We start from the raw sequence: 17787 nt of genomic DNA, 5'->3' as shown, positions 1-17787 counted from the left end.
GAAAATGCCTCTACATTTGACTACAGTGACTTCATCGACAGCGAAGAAGAGTTGCTCACATCATTATGCCCTGCGTGGGTATTATATATATATATACTAGTGAACAGCCAATTCAGCACTTCGAAGGTCTCGCCACGCATTGTCGTGGAGCCAACGTTTTGCGAGGTACCATGTCTCTGTCGGATGAGAAGGAGAAAGCGTCCACGACCATCCTGCCTCGCATGCGAAAGAACCTTGTGGAGCGGAAATTGAGATTGGAGGCGTGAGGCTTGTTTTCGCCTCGGTTTGACCAAGGCGCCAAAGAGTGTCATTTTATCAAGGGATGATGTGGAACACTTGGAGCGAAAAAAACTCCTATTCCTCGCAAGAAGTACCAAGTCCGCATCACCATGCGACATCTTCCCACATACTTCCAATCAAATCCTGATGGCACACAGTCCCAAATGCAAACCAACAACATGCCATTTCCAATGTGATCCCATTGAGCACAGGAGTCTAGAGAAAAGTAAAACGCAATAAATGGTACCATGGTTCATGGGTCTTAGGTCTGACCTGGAAGCACTTGACTTCTTGGAAAGTGGCGACTTTGCTGATATTTATCTCAATGCGTTAATTAGCCTCCCGTCGTCGGTTAATTCTCGCATGACATCGAAGCTATCATTGGCTTGCAGTTCCCTTGTCAGCAATCGAGAGGAGTTGAGACCATAGATCAACAGCCATCTCAAGGAGACGTCCTCAAAAGGTCATTGCAAGCAACCGACGTCAAACATTGGACATCTATGATTTGTTCGTGCGCTCGATCACTTACCTCGAGATCAACGGACCGGACGAATCGACTGCAGGAAATATTCTCCCAAAAAACGCAGCAAGACTTGTTCAAGTCAGATCCCATTCTCGAGAGACACTCTGAGCTGTAGCATCACATTGGCAGTGCGCTCTCGACGGATGGTCGAGGGATGTTGAGATCCGAACGGTTCAGCATTATCCGAGTCTGCAGTAACTGACAACATATTGAACACAATGAGGTTGGCATTGTCCAACACGTTCCATTGTTGTGGTTTGATTGTTGGCCTTGTAGGTTACGATGACTCGAATAATGGCGCAAGGTGAAGGATTCATTTTTGTCAAGGAATGCGTGCGCTGCCTCACAATGGCTCCCGAGGCAGTCCAATTCTTTATGCCACTACCAGCACTAGACTTGAATGCGTACTGCCTCAGCACTCATAGACGGGCAGTCCCTGGCGATCAGGTATATAAGACAGCCGGGCATGGCGTTTAAACCAGCTTTCTAAACCACCACACACATCGACAGCAAGCTCATTCCACAAACAAAACGATAAGCCTTACCAGGAAGTCTTTTTCCGACATCAGACCCCAAGCCTGAATCGAGACGATGGAGCCGGAGTTTCCTCTACCAAACTGGGACGAGGTACCCCTCTTGTTGTCAACTCCAGAGAACAATCTGGAGCCCATGCCATACAACAAGGACGTGGCCGCGCCATTCGAAAGATTAATGATGCTGCCAAAGATTTGCACAGTGATTCGGGATGACATTGAAGAGAACAGGCTTCGCCTTGTTGCTGCGATGAATGCAAGACCCTACGATGCTAACAAGGTCATAGTATTGATGGCTAGGTACGTCGTTGTAATAGAGTCGGAGATGGGGGCGCAATCGACCCGCTTGCGTCAAACTGTGGAGGCTCGACACGAGCGCTGTGTCAAAAGCCTTGCCAAGCTGATGCGAATCGAGGATCACTGGCGAAATCAAAGATTTGAGAACTCGGATGACGAGGACCTTGCTCACGTCAACAAATGGGTCAGTCTTGATATCCAAGAGATCGATATCATGGCCGAGGCGTGTAAGAAAGGCGTGTTCGTGGTTCGAGGCAACCAAGCATATATCCAGCGATTCGGCGTGACTTCCAACACTCTGAATTTTGCACGCGGTGTTCACGGCAATCTCCAGGCCATTACTGCAGAGGTGGAACAGTTCAAACCCCTCACAGCACAAATCTTTGCCAAACTGGGGGAACTCAGGTTGTCGGGTCTTCGCCCTCCCGCTGCTTAGAAAGTTGCCGAGCCTTTCCGACTGATTTAAAATTGCCCATATCAAGTCAGGAGGCCATAAATGAGAGGGTTGAAGAGTATACCGACAACGCAGTCGAGATGGTTGAACGAGGGGTCGTCCGGTACGACTCTTTCACCACAACCAACAAAGAAAGTGGTTAGAACAATGTGCGCCGAGTTCCTGAGTATGCTGCAAGCTGAATATTGTCAGTATTGTACCATGGAAGCGGCATAGCCCTCCGAATAAACTCGCTCGCATTGCCTATCTTGTTACTGGCCCATTTTGAAGACTCATGAAGGGTCCAAATGGGAGCTGAAGAATGCAGAGCACTCTCAAGGCTCCAGCCCAAGAGCCTGATGTAAGTCTTACTGATCGATGATGGACCGATGGTCTCTGCAACCAGTCCTGCACCTACCAAGGACTCCTTTACACACAGTTTCTGCAAAGACCACTCACGCGGCACTGACCTCTCCCTAAGCCCGATCACGCCACCCACCTGACCCTGGCAACGTCTTGCCGGGGACAGGGCCAGGATCAGATGCAAACTACCGAGAATGACATACCATGGGGCCAAAGAACCATCGACAGCAACCATGGCTACCATATCTGCGCGCACAGCCACACGGGACTTTGAGTCTTTAAATAGACGCAATATCTCAGACCGAAGGACAAGTGCGTGGACCTTGGGGTCACGTGTGCCGCTCGGAAAAAGGATACAGAAGAGGTCGGGCATATGGCGCCTTCTCAAAATCAGGAACCAACTATTACGCAATCAAACGAACAGGTGGTGTATCAAGTATCCGTAGGCGTCCGTCCAGATTTTAACGACCACCTGTCCCAAAGAGGGAGAGCAAAGCTGCATGGTACTCGTACTCCGGACCATCCAGTTTACGTGCAGGAAGGAGAGTCAACGGAGGTCAATTTAACAATTGCCGAAGATAAGAACATGTTACGGCATCGCCGGCGATGATTGGCCAGCTGTGGCGGAAGGCGACAGTTTGAGCGCGGGGAAATATCCGGACGAGGAGCTAAATTCAGTCCTGGCGACGGCCTCACGGTGCAAAAAACAACATGAAACATCAAACCCTGGTCTCTTTCGGTCTTTCTTTTTTCATCAAATATCAGCCCGGCCGGTGGATGATTACTTCTCTACCAGCTACGTGATCACTTTCTTGACAGCTCGATGCCAACGCGAAGCTGTCGCGCGCACTGATTCCTCGTCAGTCTCAAGACCCAGGCTTAGCCCGTGTCCAGTTGCCAGCTTCGTGGCGTCAAAGAGAGGCTTGCTGCGCGCCGCGCATCGGCAACGAGACCGACTGTTCTGTTTTAAATAGGATCACTCGCGCTCGCCGGAGAATTTAAGAACGATGAGTGGCTCCAACGAACCATATCCTGGTTCTCATCCACAACAAACACCACAGCAGTCATCAGTCTTCACCCACATCGCGCGCCAACCATCATGGAATGGCTCTGTCGAAGACAGTCCGAGCCAGCTGAAGGATCCGCAACATTCAAGGAAAAGATCTGCCGACCATTTGCCCTCGGAACCTCATGTTGCGCGTAAAGGTCGCGCTTGTCTGGCTTGTCGAAAGCTGAAGGTCAAGTGCGACAGCCTGGAACGAGGCGATGCTGGCTGCTCGCGATGCCAGAGGTTAAGCTTGGAGTGCGTCACCAGCAAGCGGATGCGGGTCAGTCTGGAGGATGAAAATGAGTATGTGATTTTTTTTCTATTCTGTTTTTGAAGCAGGGGCTAAGCTGAAATTCAAAGAAACCCCCATCCGTCAATTGTGCGCCTGGACCGAGCGGTGGAGGAGATACTGTCCCGACTCAAAATGCCACCGCTGGACACATACAGCTTAATCGGCACATCCGAACCCCGACCGTCAGGAGCACCACTACTTCAACCACCGACATCACAACCAGGAACCAACATCCCCGACACAGCAGCACAAACAACACGAGAGAACTCGCGCGACCCAAACCCGGAAGGCCAAGGCGAACACGAAATGGCACCAGCGCCAATGGGCTCACTATACGAAGTAACGCAACTCAACACGCTGCGGTCACGGCTGAAATACGGAGACCTGGCGCGGCGCAACTCGAAGAAAAACATGGAAGCGGACCTGATCGCCCTGGGGATTGTCACCATCGCCGAAGCGGAGGAGATGCTCTCGCTGTTCAAAACCAGCCTGTCGCGGTATCTGTACGACGCGACGATCCAGGCGTCGCGCACGCTCCTCTCGGTGCGCGAATCATCCACCCTGTTCTTCACCGCCATCATCACCGTGACGTCGCTGCACATCCCGGGCAAAGAGCAGATCCACGAGCAGTCGGCCAAGCACCTGCGGGAGCTGATCGCGACGTCGTTTTTCGACCGCTTCCACACGCTCGAGGACATTCGGGCGCTGTGCATCGCCGCCTTCTGGCTGCCGGACCTGAGCTGGAAGCTGTCGGGCCACTGCGTGCGCATCGCGACCGAGCTGAACCTGCACCAGGCCTTCTACAAGGCCCTGTTCTCCCAGAAGCAGACCTCCTCGGAGCGCCAACATGCCTTTGAGCGCGCCCGCCTCTGGTATCTCCTGTATGTCCTTGACCACCACTTCAGCATCGCCTATGGCAGGCCCCCCGTCACGGCCGAGTTGCAGGCCATCAAGGAGTATGAGGTGTTCCTCAATGCCCCCGAGTGCACGCCCAGTGACCGCCGCGTCTTGTCGCAGGTCACCCTGTTCATTATTCTCAGTAAGGCGTATAACCACTTTGGGTTGGAAGCGGAGCGGCTGATGGAAGGGGATGACGCTACGTTGCTCACACATCAACGCTTCATTGAGGATTTGGATCGCTGGAGGTATCAGTTCAGACATGCTCTGTTGAGAGATCCTCATGTCGGGGATTACCCTGCTGTCGGTAAGTGTGATCGAGTGCTTGATGCTTATGATCGAAGACTGACGAAAAGTTTTGTTGTAGGCGTGGAGCTGCATTATCATTTTGCATCCATGATGCTGAACTCTCTGGCACTACGAGGAAGATCGCTGTTCACCATCTCGTCAACATCCACACTTCCAACTTCGCTAAGGGCCCTCGCCTCTCACGCCATTACCTCTGCACATCAAATCCTGATTATTGTCCTTGAGGAGCAGAATGTTCGAGACAGTATGGTTGGTGTACCTCTATACCTTCACACCGTCATCGCCTTTGCAGTGGTATTCTTGATCAAAATGTCGAGTCGATGGATGAGCATTGGTGTCAGCATTGACCCTGAAACCAGAACGAAGCCTCTGATCGAGGGGATCATTGCACTCTTTCGTGGTTGCAGAGCTGGCAAAGCACATATCCTGTACAGCATGGCTGACGGTTTCGAGAGGTTGCTGATGCGAAACTTGGCCAATGGTAAGCGCTCAATAGCACCGGGGGGTCTCTCAGTGAATGGTCTGTCTCAAAATCAAATCAACACTGATGCTACAGGCAAACTTCTCCCGAGCGCCAATTTCCCACAGCGAGGTTCGGCTCAAAGCCAATCCCAGCCATTGCAACATGCACAACCATCGACCCCGGATTTCTTTCGACACGATACCAACGCGAATTTACTCCAACATCAAACAGCTTCCACCCCACCGTTCGCGCATCCAAACGGCGCAAATTATGACCCATTCGCGATCTCACCACATAGTCAATCAGCATCGGCAGGCACCTTTGGAGGTTGGCAGACTGAAGATGATATGCTCTGGTCCATGTCCATGGGTTATGACCTATTAGCCACCGCACCCGATGTGAATGCACACGGATTGAGCTCAATCATTGGCTGGAATGGGACCGACAGAGGCAGTACAGGCTTTGGAGGCCTTTGAATAGGTGGGATGAAAAGTGGTCCAGCATTCCCAGTCCCTGGCGGACAAGAAGGAAACTCTTGATAGTCAGCTTGTATCAAGTCGGCAACCAGATGCCAAACAAAACAGGAACCAGGCCTGACATCTTTTGACGCATTTCGATAGGAAAGGCGTTTTGATAGATAATGATACGGAGGGAAAATTGGAGTAGCGTCTGCTGTCTACTTTAGTTCTTCGTCGGACTGCAGCAAAACTGCCATATGCTTTCGATTACAACTCAGCAACTGTTATCAACGGAATTGAGGCTGTTGTTCTGGAACATATCATTGTGGAGGGGCTGCTGGTCCCCTGCCCAGGTATCTGGATACAAAAGACTGCAACTGTGCATTAGACAGGGAGCTCTGCGTTCCGCCGACCGATCGAAATCTTTTGCAATGCCATTTGGATATATGGGCCCACGATTGGGATGTTTCCGGCAAACGAGGCGATGGTTGCGAAGAAGTCTCCGAAAAGCACAAAGATGCCATAAAGTTCAACCAGGAAGCCAGTCAGAGGCCATCGGATGAGGATCAGAAGGATTCCAGCCATGAAAGCAGCAGTCCCCTTGAGCTTTTGTCGCCGTGCGAAGAACACAAAGGTCTTTTGAATGCCGATGATAAGGGTGAGACCTATCAGGAACAGGATCTGAAGACCTGATCAGCAAAGTGTTTCGGATGATAGGGGCTTTTGACGAACATTTCCCATGGCCAGCCTATAAGTGAAGTTAGTGATTGTTCCGCTTGAGACATAGCACTAGAAACTCACATTGACCGATCAAAAAACATCAGGACACCCCCGAACAAAAATAGCCCACCTGGTAATGGTTAGTCCCTCGAAAGTTAGAGGATGTATATTTCGAGATAGCATACCTCCAGAGCAGAAGGCCACGCCCACCTCTATTATGTTGTCAGTACGCGACTTTACTATGCATACCCAATTATGACCTACTCTGCATATCTGTGAGCCACATGCCAGGCATCCGGAAGTCCACCAAGATCGATGATTTGTTTGAGGCTAGTTAAGGACTGGAGGCGGCGAGAGTGAGCAAGAGGGCACCGTAAGTACACTGCTTGAATGAGAGGTGCGGGATGTAGAAGAGGTGTAGTCTTCTATTACATGGGGAGCTGTAAAGTGGTTGAGTTGTCCTCAACTATTTTTTGGTAAAGGGTGAGATAAAGTTACCTGCGACCGTCATATGTGCAGGCGCAGCCAAATCCCATCGCGTCCACGTCTGGTGTTCCTTCCACTTTAACGTGACTAACTAAGTTTGAGAACAATAGTTATTCCGGTTCCGCCAGCCATGCCGGTGGCTCCCCTAAATTCCCATGGGTCCCAGGGGTGCACCTTCCCAATGACGCAGTGTCCATGGGGTGTTGGGCAGGCACTGACAACTCACACACAGAATTCGCTGTCTATCCTCGCGTGCTTCAATCTTGCCGGGTTCATGCTCGCAACATGATTCGAAAGGAAGACACAAAACCCTATTACCATGCAATCTGACAGGTGGTAATCTTCGCTAAATTGATCTTCATCCTGAAAGCATCAATTCCACCACGGTCCCGATGAGGAGAGCAAGTATGTCGTGGTTCTGGAAGGTGAGAACCACTCCCTACCCTCTACGCTGGCGACATCTTCTCTGACTACACTAGGGCGATGCCAACTCCCCGGCCTCCTTTGAGAAGGCTCTCTCTAAGCTCTCTTCTCAAATCACCGCTGCAAATCTCGCACTCGATACTACCAGAAGTCGAGGCAGGCGTGTCAAGGCGCTCTGGACTCTCTACACCACTCTGACCTATCTCTTATACTCGCTCATCATAGTCCTTGTTCTAGGACCTCAGAACTGGTCTTTATATCACTATGGAGGTCTTGTGGGCTCCCCGCTGGTCATTTACGCCGTTCGAAAGGCAATTACTGCCGTCTCGGACTGGAGAATAAGTCGACAGCAGTCATATTTGGACCACTTACAGAAACAACGAGAGTCCAAGATTGCAGATCTCAAGAAGGCTACCAAATATGACAGTACTCAAGAACTGCTGCAAAAGTACGGTGCCGCTCCTGCCAACAAGTCTCCGTCGAGATCATCCCTATCTGGACCAAAGAAACCCGCGCCGGCTCAAAAACAGCTGCATGGGCAACAGCCCCAGAGAACCGGTATTCCTCCTCCTCCGACTGCCAATATTCCAGGCAGAAACGTCGCTGTTCCCTCTCCTGTAGATCCAAGTCGACCAATGACCCCGGTCTCCCCAGTTCTGGATCACTCACCAACAGCTCGTCATAATGTTGCACAGAGCCCCAACGATGTCGTACCTGACTCTCCAGGTTTTGCTCCAAACGCATTTTCTCAGCCTCCTCTTACAAGGGCCACATACGAACAACAAGCGCCACATTGGTATGATAGAATCTTGGATGTGTTGCTTGGTGACGATGAGACAGCAGCAAAGAACAGGCTTGCACTTCTCTGCTCCAACTGCCGTCTTGTCAATGGTCAGGCACCTCCAGGTGTCAATACCTTGGAACAACTTGGGCGATGGAGATGTGCGGGTTGTGGCTCCTGGAACGGTGTGGAGAGCGAGGGTGCCAAAGTTGTCAAAGAACTTACTCAGAGCTCGAAACTGGACGATAGCCAAGGTTGGGAAAAGGTTCCAAAGGGAGGTGATATTAGGGAAGAGTCTAGTCCTGAAGTTTCGGAGTCCAATCTTGAAGGATCGACAGGTCGGGAGGCTCTTGATGAAGCTAGCATCACCAAAAGAGTCACCCGGAGTGCTGCAGAAAGCCGTCCCACGAATCACTGGGTTGATTTCTATGGGACCAAAGCACAGCTTTAATGACTTGCGAGTCCAATGCAATTCTTTCACTCAATTCTTGTTGTTTCCCCCACTACTCTGTACTGCTAGTGTAGTGGATGGGTACGTAACTAGGTATAAAACGCGGCCAGGCTTGACGAGGCAGGGGGTCCCTTTACATTTGTTCTCCGCCAAGACATACTCAAAATTTGGTGGACTCTTAATCTACAGCAATTAGCCCGTAATTTTAGATATCTAGTTCTTCTGGTGGGAATCACCATCAGAGTAGGATGCAGTAATCATCGACATCTTTGCCTGGAGAAACATCGAAACGTCGTTGTGTGTTAGTCCGACTCGCGCGGTACGAAAAGGTCTACAGCTGTGTCGACCAAGACTCGGAACTTTCACCAGCAGCTTTGGGTCAATACCACATCACATGGAATCATGGCCACATTCACTGTGCGGCCTTCCAACACCGACAAGGATGCGTTTCGTATCAGTCTCAACGTGGTGTCCATGCTTTCGCTAAAGTTAAAATCCGGCGACACATGCGAAATCCAAGGTGGCTTGACAGATGCGTCCGGCCGGAAAAAACTGGCGATTGCTTGGGAGGCGTCGGGCATCAAGGACTATGTGGTGCAGACTTCAAAATTATTACAGGAGGTTTATGGCCTGAAGCTCGGAGACAAGATCGCTATTACTCGATCCTCCACACCAGTGGAGGACATCACCGTGGTCACTTTGCAACCCTCGGGACCACCTCTCGCATCTGAAGATGCAAGATTCTATGCAACATACGCGAAACATACAATACCAGGAGCGCATGAACACTTGGCGATATCTCAGAGATTCATATTCAAATTGGGACTTGATAGAGTCGAGTTCACGGTCAAAGATATCAGCATTGCAAATGTCATGATTGCACGAGTTACAGAAAAGACTTTGTTCAGGATTAATGATCCCACAAAGATAGAGCAGGCAACAGATGTCGACTTCCGGCCAGCCCAACTCGGAGGTCTTGAGCAGGAGGTCATCAAATTGCGGAAAATCGTCCACAGATTACGCCGGGCTACAGTGAGGCAGAATTGGGCATCACACCGACCAGTACAAGGAGTTCTGATATATGGCACAAAAGGCACTGGCAAGTCCGCATTTATCCAAGCACTGGCTGATTCGGGCTGGCCATCGGTCATCCAATGGACTACTGGAACCAGAATACCACCTTCGACCGAACCAAGACTGATAACAGTCGATCTACGTTACGAATCACGAGATTCTGGCAGCATGGGTCCAGCCGGGCTGCATGGTCTTTTCCAGGAGATCAAGGAAACTCCGACATTAGTGGTCGCTGAGATTGTGCACCCGAACGACATCCATCAAAGTCTACGTGCTCAAGGCAAATTTGAAGCGGAAATAGAGTTACCGATCCCCTCAGCTCACCAGCGGAAACTAATTCTACATGCTATGAGAGGGGCTGAGTTTGCACCATCCGATGAGCTTCTACAGACCATGGCTGAAAGGACTCATGGCTACGTTGGCGCCGACCTCTATGCGTTGTTCAGAGAAACGCTTGACACCGCTGCAGATAGATCGGAGAAAGAGAGTGAAAATCTTGTTGAGGACTATCAAGATGAGAGGAGGGATGTGAACGAAAAGCTCCCCCTTTCATTGCATGACAATGAAAATGATACCAAGCCTGAGAAACCTCGATTGGAAGTAACTGCGCTTGACTTTGAGCAGGCGCTGCAAGAGATCCGACCATCGGCATTGCAAGAGATCTTCCTTGAAACACCCAATGTGCATTGGTCAGACATAGGGGGCCAATATGAAATCAAACGTCAACTACAGAACGCAATTGAGAGACCACTGAAATTTGCCGAGCGGATGAAGAAGATTGGCTTACAGCCGAAGAAAGGGGTTTTGCTCTATGGACCGCCAGGTTGTTCGAAGACACTCCTTGTCCGAGCCTTGGCCACTGAAGCCGGTCTGAACTTCCTCGCTGTCAAGGGTGCGGAGTTAATATCAATGTACGTGGGTGAAAGTGAGAGGGCCACGAGAGAAGTCTTTCGAAAGGCAAGGGCCGCGAGCCCTAGTATCATCTTCTTCGATGAAATCGACGCTATCGCGTCTCGTGGCAAAAGTGGTAGCGACCTCAATGTGTTGACGACACTGTTGAATGAGATGGACGGGTTCGAAGAGCTTCGAAACGTCCTGGTGGTCGCGGCGACCAATAAGCCGCAAAATATCGATCCTGCACTGATGCGGCCAGGACGGTTCGATAACGTCGTCTACATTGGTCCGCCCGACCTGGAAGCAAGAACTGAAATCTTCCAGAAACGGTTCGAGAAATTCACGTACCGATATGAAGTTGGCGTGGAGGAGGATGCTCGACGATTTGCGTCCCTGACTGACGGGTTTTCCGGTGCCGAAATTGTTGGCATTTGCCAGACCGCAGGAGAGTTTGCTATGGACGCCGATAGGGACTGTACGATCCCTGAGTATATCGAAAAGGCGATCAAGATGACGCCCAAGAGCATTACCAGTGGGATGATATTCGAGTTTGAATCGTGGAATGCAGCAAGACGGCGCTGATGGGCCAAAGCCTGCTCATGTTCCATAGAAATATACACCCCTTTAACAAGTCATGTCTGCGACATCACCAAGGCACAGCTCTGGGACCCATATCAACACCATAAGAACCCTCGGTCCTCACGCCTCCTTCATCCTGCACCCTCTCCCTAACCTCCTCGCCCACATCCCCACCACTCTTGACCCACCGTTTATGAGCCCTCCTGGCGATATGCCGCCCAACACCCCAGAGGCTCGCAGCAATAATGCTGGCACCAATAGTCGGCGGCGCCGCCAACCACGCAACACCTGTAATCGCACCCCCAAACGCCGTCGCACCCACAGCAGCCACAAGACTTCCCACCGCGACGTATTTCGCCCAGCGCACCAGCCGCCAGAATATGAACTGCGTCACGTAGCGTAGCGTGCGGAGGAGCGCCCGAGTACGTAGTCGTGCAGGTCGCTCGCCTGGCGCGCCGTGGCTGGCGGGCGAGAGGAAGAAATTGAGGTTTCGTTTCGCGTTGCGCAGTGCGCTGTTGCTTTGCTGTTGGACTGCGAGGTCGTCGCCTGAGTGGGGGTGTTCTTTGGGAGATGCGCTTGGGAGCGTCGCAGTTGTGGATGGGCCCCGGGATGGTGACATATTTATGGATGGGATGAGTTGAGTGACAGATCAATTCTCATCATTACAGTTCTAGGTGTGACGCGACATCGATCAAAGGAAGTTAGATTTGTTAACTGCCACAAGAGCTAAAGCCCTCGGTGAGCTACGTCATCATGGTAAAGAAATCTCTCCAGCAAAAGCGTCCGGGGCACCTCTCGCCCAGACTATCCATCCCTAATAAGGCCAATGGAGTATCCCTGCTGCTTGGCCCGAGGCGCCCGTCGCCCACGCGACTGGGCAAAGCTTGAGACGAACTGTCTCTCAAGCCTAGATGCGGATAGGCCTCCGATATTAGACGAGAATTCTACACGAATCGAAGACAATGGCTGACTGAACGTGAGGCTGAGAATACGCGGGGTTATCGAGGGAGAACCACGATTCATTATTAGGCCTGTAGCGCTTCTTGCGCTTCCTTACACTTCTCCCTCCATCTGACTCTCACACTTTCACAGAATGCTGTGCGAAGTATGCCAGGATGCATTTGTCGAGCTATCACAGGTGGGCGAGGACCCGATATCCAGGACCACATCCGGGGAATCATTGACCAGGGTCTTCTCGTCCCCGTTCTACAAAGCTACTCATCATAGTCTTCCAAGGTTGAAACAGTCGGCATCTACTGGATGTCAGTTGTGCTACTTACTGTGGACGGCTGCTCCGCTGGAAATCCATCAATTCTTGGATGAGTATCTACAAAATGAGCGTCCTGCTCACTGGCTGCCGGGCTACTTGACTCTCAATCGGGCGATTTTTGACCAGGATCACAAAGCCAGAAAGCTGATGATGGAGTACAAGTATCAAACGATCGTTGTGGACAATGATGACTACGTACAGCCGTTTAAAAAGCATTTCAGATTGCTGCCGTGCACGGAAACAGTGCTCAATGGAGAAGTCTCGAATATTGCCTCAACTACTTGGTCAGAGGAGAGCTGGAAAACAATCAAAGGTTGGATCTCCGATTGTTTCTCGAAACACGGCCAGTGCACACCGATATCAGAACTGCATCAACGCAGACTTCCCAGGAGGCTGATTGAGATCTGTGAAGGAGACCGTATTCGCATTCAGACACTCGAAAGAGCAAGCAATCATGAAATTGAGTATCTAGCTCTCAGCCATTGTTGGGGTTCTGGCCCGAAAATGAAACTCATAGCTGCCACGGAGTCAGTGTTACGCGAAGGAGTAGATATCTCTACACTGTGCAAAACTTTCCAAGACGCCATTTCGGTAACGAAGAAGTTTTGGGACGAATTCGGCATCCGTTATCTCTGGATCGACTCACTGTGCATCCTTCAAGACTCTGTGGACGACTGGCGCAACGAGTCTGCCATCATGGGAGACATCTACCAGAACGCATTTTGTACCTTGGCGGCTACAGCCGCAGAAGATGGCAGTCGAGGTCTCTTTTCCAATCGGGATCCCAAAAGAGTAGTGCCGTGTGTGATTACCGTTGTGCCTATGAACAACCCTAAAAACTTCCTTCGATGCATGGACACGGACGACTGGGTCAAGAATGTGAATCTTGCACCCCTAAACTCCCGGTCATGGGTATTACAAGAACGTCTGCTCTCGCCAAGGGTGCTGCACTTTGCAGAGGATCAGCTCTACTGGGAGTGCTCGGGCCAGGAGGCCAGTGAAGCATTCTCTGGCGGACTACCAGATGAGCCAGGAGAACAATTCAAACAGCTTCTGCCGTTCTCGGGAACCATCAATCTTGAGAACCCCGAATACAAAAGCCGGGGACCATATGTCGTCTGGGACCAAGTGATGAAAGCATACTCTGCGGGCAACTTGAGCAGGCAATCGGACCGCCTGGTTGCGCTCTCCGGGATTGCTCGTAAACTACAGCGTCATGTCATTCCGCATGACACATACCTTGCAGGGCTATGGAAAGCGGATATCCTGTTCCAATTGCTGTGGGACGTGGAAGAGCGGGGACAACGTCCCCACAAATGGGAAGGGTACATCGCGCCGACGTGGTCTTGGGCATCTCGAGCCGCCACGGTGCCTTGCGAAAAGGAGACTTGGGCATTGGCAGCGCCAGTGGTGGAGGTCACGAGCACAGTCGTGACCTCAGTCGACAACGATAGAATGGGCCAGATAAATGGTGGCTACATACGGTTATCTGGCTCCATGCAGCGTGGAAATCTGTCCAGGGTGCATCAGCCCGGTTCATCGATCCCCGGAATTGCCTTGAAACTAGGTGAGAAGACAATTTACTCAGCGATATGTCGGCTTGACGATGGCATCAGTGGCACGACTCTTTTGCCCCATGTTATCTACTGCTTGCCCGTACTTCGTGGAACCAGAAATCGTGTTCCGAGGTATAAAGGCCTCATACTCGTGCCCACGGGTCGGGAAACGGAGTTTCGAAGGTACGGCACCTTTACTGCAGACTCTCCGCGCGAGGATTTCTCGACATCGTGCCAGCCATTTATCTTTGAAACTGGGAAGTTGAATGCTTCGGACCAGTACAACATTGTTATTGTCTGAAACCCTGGCGTATCCTATCGCAAGTGCCACCCACCGGGCTTTCGACCTTATCAAGCAAAGCAGGCGAACACAAACACACCGTGAAATTATCCACAGATATATACCCAAATCAAGTATGCCCCTCAAGTTGTTCCTCCGTCCATTTCCACAGGTCCTCTGCAGCCTTATGATTATCGACCCTCGCATCGTGCGTCTCAACACCGACGGGAAAGTAGTACTCTCCGCTCTTTGCCTGGGGGGCGAAAGCCGCCCAAAGTTGATTCAGCGCTCCCTTCTCCACGGTGCCGGCGAACAACCACGAGACCACTTTCGCAGGCACAGCCAACCATGGGCGCGTGCTAGTCACTCCGGACGACAAATTGGTGTTGACGGCTCCAGGATGGATTGAAACACACTTGACCTCGGGATTCCGCTTCGCCAGCTCCTGGGTGAAATGAATGTTGGCTAACTTGGAGATGCCATAGCGCGTGAAAGTGCTGTAGTCGCCCAGATCGCCCTTGAGTGCCGCAAATGGATACCCGTCGAATGGCGCCAGCCTATGTGCGCCGGACGAGACGTTGACAATGCGAACATCCACTTCCGGGTGCTTGCCAGCGGTCTCATTGAGTTTTGGCAGTAGCAATTTCGTCAGCAAAGCGTGTCCAACATGATTCGTGCCGAACTGGTGCTCGTAGCCCTCGGCGGTCGTGCCGGCCGGCGTAGCCATGACTCCCGCATTGTTGATGAGGAGGTCCAGGCGCTCGGTGCTGCTGTTCAATGTCGCTGCGGCCTTCTTGATGCTTTCAAATGATGAGAGATCTAGGTCGAGAAATGAAATGGGTGCTGCATTTGGATTCTCGGCTTTCAATTCGGCGATGGTCGCCTCAGCCTTGGATTTCGTGCGTGCCGCCAGATAGATGAGTGCTGGATTGTGCTTCGCGATCTGTCGCACAGTTTCGCGGCCGAGTCCGACATTTCCTAGAAGATCATTCAGTGTTGGATTCGGGGTCTGAGGACAAAGTTAGGTCGGGGTTTCGAGCTTATCACACATACCGCCAGTTACTAGAACGACCCGGCCGCTGAGGTCTGGAATATCCTGGTCGGGTGTGAATTTCATTTTGATAGGTTTCGTCCGACGCGTCCGATGCTATCACTATGGTATCGAAGCTCGTCTGTTTCCTAGTCTGTCCTTGAAATGATGCTGCCTACTTGCGCTAACTGTACTACGATTTCAATGGTGCGTGTCCAAACTTGAATGACGACAACCCCGATTGTCCTTGGCAGTGGTGGCAGGATGGTACTAACTAATCGGCCCGCACCGCATCTTTCTTTACTTCCACTTCCTCACTGTCTACTACCGCATGTCCGTCTCTTATATATCACAGTATCTAGGTAGTTATGATCACAACCACAGAGTCTTGCGTATGATGATTCAAATAGCCAGAATGAGGTCACTGACACTAATGTTAACGGACATCATGATAGATAGGCTAATGATCGACGGTGTTGTCGTAGTTCCACAGGTGTATCAAAACGCCTTGATTAGTTACTCAGACATTTTTTTGGGTCATTTTCTAGTTTTCAATAGCAATTTGTGGAAGGACACTGCTGTCGGTGCCCTCGAGCTGGAGATCGCCATCCTTACGCAGGATACCCAGCGGCGAAACATCGAACCGCGAGGCTGATCTCAATACCCAACATATCGGCTAGGGAAGAGGTTGTCCATCGTCACATGCGAGACTCCTCCGTATGGTAGCTGAAGTCCTGGTGCCCTCAATTGGAGTCTCCGCATTCCTTAAACCCGGCCCGAAACGCTGATCACATCTTCCACCATTCATTCTGGAGAGATCACAGCTTCGAGATTTCGCACTGGCGTTGTATTTCAAGACGATTGCCAATCACAATCGTTGACATCAAGGTAGAAGCGTGGAATCTCCGCCCTCACATCCGATCTCTGGGAAATGGTAGGTACTAACGCTGTCTCGAGGTTCCATTTATCTGTGTGTACACCGTCACGACCAGATCTGTAGCTGGCAAAGGCAATGAGATTTTCACATGCATTGAAGAGTGCACGTGCGATGTCTTGTGATGATGCACTGTATGGCGACTTGTCGATCATTCCATCGCGTACTTGCCGGTAAGATAGAGATCTCAAGTATCTACGATCCATCCCAGCCCGTTCTCTTAGCTTTTGGGGGTTAATCCACGGTTCGATACAGGTGGTGATTTTAGCCAGATTCGGAGTATTGGAGAACAGATCTGTAACGTCCTAAGTCCCAATGAGCCAGCGGTTTCATAACCTGTACTGCTTGTGAGTCTTACCGCTAGTGTGTACTTCATCGTACCCACGAAGGACAACTCCGGGATCTTCTGCACGTATTTCAATAAGTCTGTCACGGATCGTCAGCGCACGCACCGGGACTAAGATGTTTAATCTTACCTCGAACCTGCGATGCTGTCCAACCATTTTCGTTTTCAACGCGGACCCATTGGATGGTGGTCATGCGAGCAATAGCTTGAAACGTTCTTTTCCACTGTTTGGATGGGATGTACGTGGAGAAAGCCTCAAGTGAGGGACATGCACGACTGAGAAATCCTGCATCTGGAACTCCGTCGACCTCAAGGATCTTGACCTTAGGAAGAATTGCCTTTGACGTTTCAAATGCCATTTTTAAATTCGTGGTTAGGTTCTCATTTTCTTCAAGATTAAGTCTCAAAAAATCTAGCTTGGGCAACGCGCTAAGGGTAGTAACGAAAGAGCGTCGAAATTCTTCAGTACAGTGAAATCTTTGTAAGCAGCATCGTTGATTGACAGATCTAGTAATCTAAGTTGAGTCAGTGGTTGCACAAGAGCTTTGTTATGATTGATTAGACTTACTCAAGCCTGGAAGCGACGAAAGGTGCTTTGGCCAGCGTGGTCATATTCTCAATCATAGGCTTCTGATTTTTGATCCAGCTCAACTCAGTGAAATTGAAAAGATGTGGAAGGCATAGTTGTCGTAGGTCTTTGCTGACTAGCGACAGCGACACGAGACCCACATTCCTGGGATTGCGATAGTATCCGCGGGAACGATATCTGCGCAGAGGATGCTCATAGTCATTCTTCTTAACTTCTTGGATGATGAGCCAAATGCACTCATTTGACAATTTGTCAAAGTGTTTGACTGGCCGGGAGTCATCACACGTATGGGCCGCATCATTGCTCTCTGAAGAACTCATCGTGGACGTTTGTGCGTAGGCAAAGCCTTCTTCAGTTGATTAAAGATCACTGGTCAATTGCGGCTGAGGAGGAAGGAATGTTTTGGTGAGATGAAGTTGAGTCGAAGGGGAAGTGATGAAGGATGAAGAATGAACAGAATGCCAACCTGAATAGAAATC

The 17787-nt window shown here is 50.8% G+C and overlaps 9 protein-coding genes across 9 annotated transcripts; 5 read left to right on the top strand and 4 right to left on the bottom strand.

Annotated features, from left to right (window-relative positions):
- Positions 1-1393: 1393 nt before the first annotated feature.
- LTR84_006883 (uncharacterized protein) lies at positions 1394-2068 on the top strand (the record flags this gene model as incomplete). The annotated part of the gene is made up of 1 exon (XM_064850440.1): positions 1394-2068. The coding sequence occupies one exon, from the start codon at positions 1394-1396 to the stop codon at positions 2066-2068; it is 675 nt and encodes a 224-aa protein (XP_064702922.1).
- Positions 2069-3435: 1367 nt separating this feature from the next.
- Positions 3436-5913, top strand: LTR84_006882 (uncharacterized protein; the record flags this gene model as incomplete). The annotated part of the gene is made up of 2 exons (XM_064850439.1): positions 3436-3779; positions 3837-5913. 2 exons carry the CDS (start codon positions 3436-3438, stop codon positions 5911-5913), a joined length of 2421 nt encoding a protein of 806 aa, XP_064702921.1.
- A 366-nt stretch (positions 5914-6279) lies between these two features.
- On the bottom strand, positions 6280-7126 carry LTR84_006881 (uncharacterized protein; the record flags this gene model as incomplete). The annotated part of the gene is made up of 5 exons (XM_064850438.1): positions 6280-6576; positions 6628-6643; positions 6697-6745; positions 6801-6827; positions 7114-7126. 5 exons carry the CDS (start codon positions 7124-7126, stop codon positions 6280-6282), a joined length of 402 nt encoding a protein of 133 aa, XP_064702920.1.
- Positions 7127-7508: 382 nt separating this feature from the next.
- LTR84_006880 (uncharacterized protein) lies at positions 7509-8756 on the top strand (the record flags this gene model as incomplete). The annotated part of the gene is made up of 2 exons (XM_064850437.1): positions 7509-7526; positions 7581-8756. The coding sequence occupies 2 exons, from the start codon at positions 7509-7511 to the stop codon at positions 8754-8756; spliced, it is 1194 nt and encodes a 397-aa protein (XP_064702919.1).
- A 402-nt stretch (positions 8757-9158) lies between these two features.
- Positions 9159-11306, top strand: LTR84_006879 (uncharacterized protein; the record flags this gene model as incomplete). The annotated part of the gene is made up of 1 exon (XM_064850436.1): positions 9159-11306. The coding sequence occupies one exon, from the start codon at positions 9159-9161 to the stop codon at positions 11304-11306; it is 2148 nt and encodes a 715-aa protein (XP_064702918.1).
- A 64-nt stretch (positions 11307-11370) lies between these two features.
- On the bottom strand, positions 11371-11922 carry LTR84_006878 (uncharacterized protein; the record flags this gene model as incomplete). The annotated part of the gene is made up of 1 exon (XM_064850435.1): positions 11371-11922. The coding sequence occupies one exon, from the start codon at positions 11920-11922 to the stop codon at positions 11371-11373; it is 552 nt and encodes a 183-aa protein (XP_064702917.1).
- A 474-nt stretch (positions 11923-12396) lies between these two features.
- On the top strand, positions 12397-14430 carry LTR84_006877 (uncharacterized protein; the record flags this gene model as incomplete). Its single annotated transcript, XM_064850434.1, has 1 exon — positions 12397-14430. The coding sequence occupies one exon, from the start codon at positions 12397-12399 to the stop codon at positions 14428-14430; it is 2034 nt and encodes a 677-aa protein (XP_064702916.1).
- A 109-nt stretch (positions 14431-14539) lies between these two features.
- On the bottom strand, positions 14540-15526 carry LTR84_006876 (uncharacterized protein; the record flags this gene model as incomplete). The annotated part of the gene is made up of 2 exons (XM_064850433.1): positions 14540-15387; positions 15463-15526. 2 exons carry the CDS (start codon positions 15524-15526, stop codon positions 14540-14542), a joined length of 912 nt encoding a protein of 303 aa, XP_064702915.1.
- Positions 15527-16291: 765 nt separating this feature from the next.
- On the bottom strand, positions 16292-17078 carry LTR84_006875 (uncharacterized protein; the record flags this gene model as incomplete). The annotated part of the gene is made up of 3 exons (XM_064850432.1): positions 16292-16678; positions 16732-16799; positions 16850-17078. The coding sequence occupies 3 exons, from the start codon at positions 17076-17078 to the stop codon at positions 16292-16294; spliced, it is 684 nt and encodes a 227-aa protein (XP_064702914.1).
- Between the last annotated feature and the right edge of the window lie 709 nt (positions 17079-17787).

The sequence above is a fragment of the Exophiala bonariae genome, assembly GCF_035927105.1.
Source record: "Exophiala bonariae strain CCFEE 5792 chromosome Unknown scaffold_26, whole genome shotgun sequence".
In the NCBI taxonomy this organism is placed as follows: Eukaryota; Fungi; Ascomycota; class Eurotiomycetes; order Chaetothyriales; family Herpotrichiellaceae; genus Exophiala; species Exophiala bonariae.
This window is presented reverse-complemented; position numbering and strand designations above follow the sequence as displayed.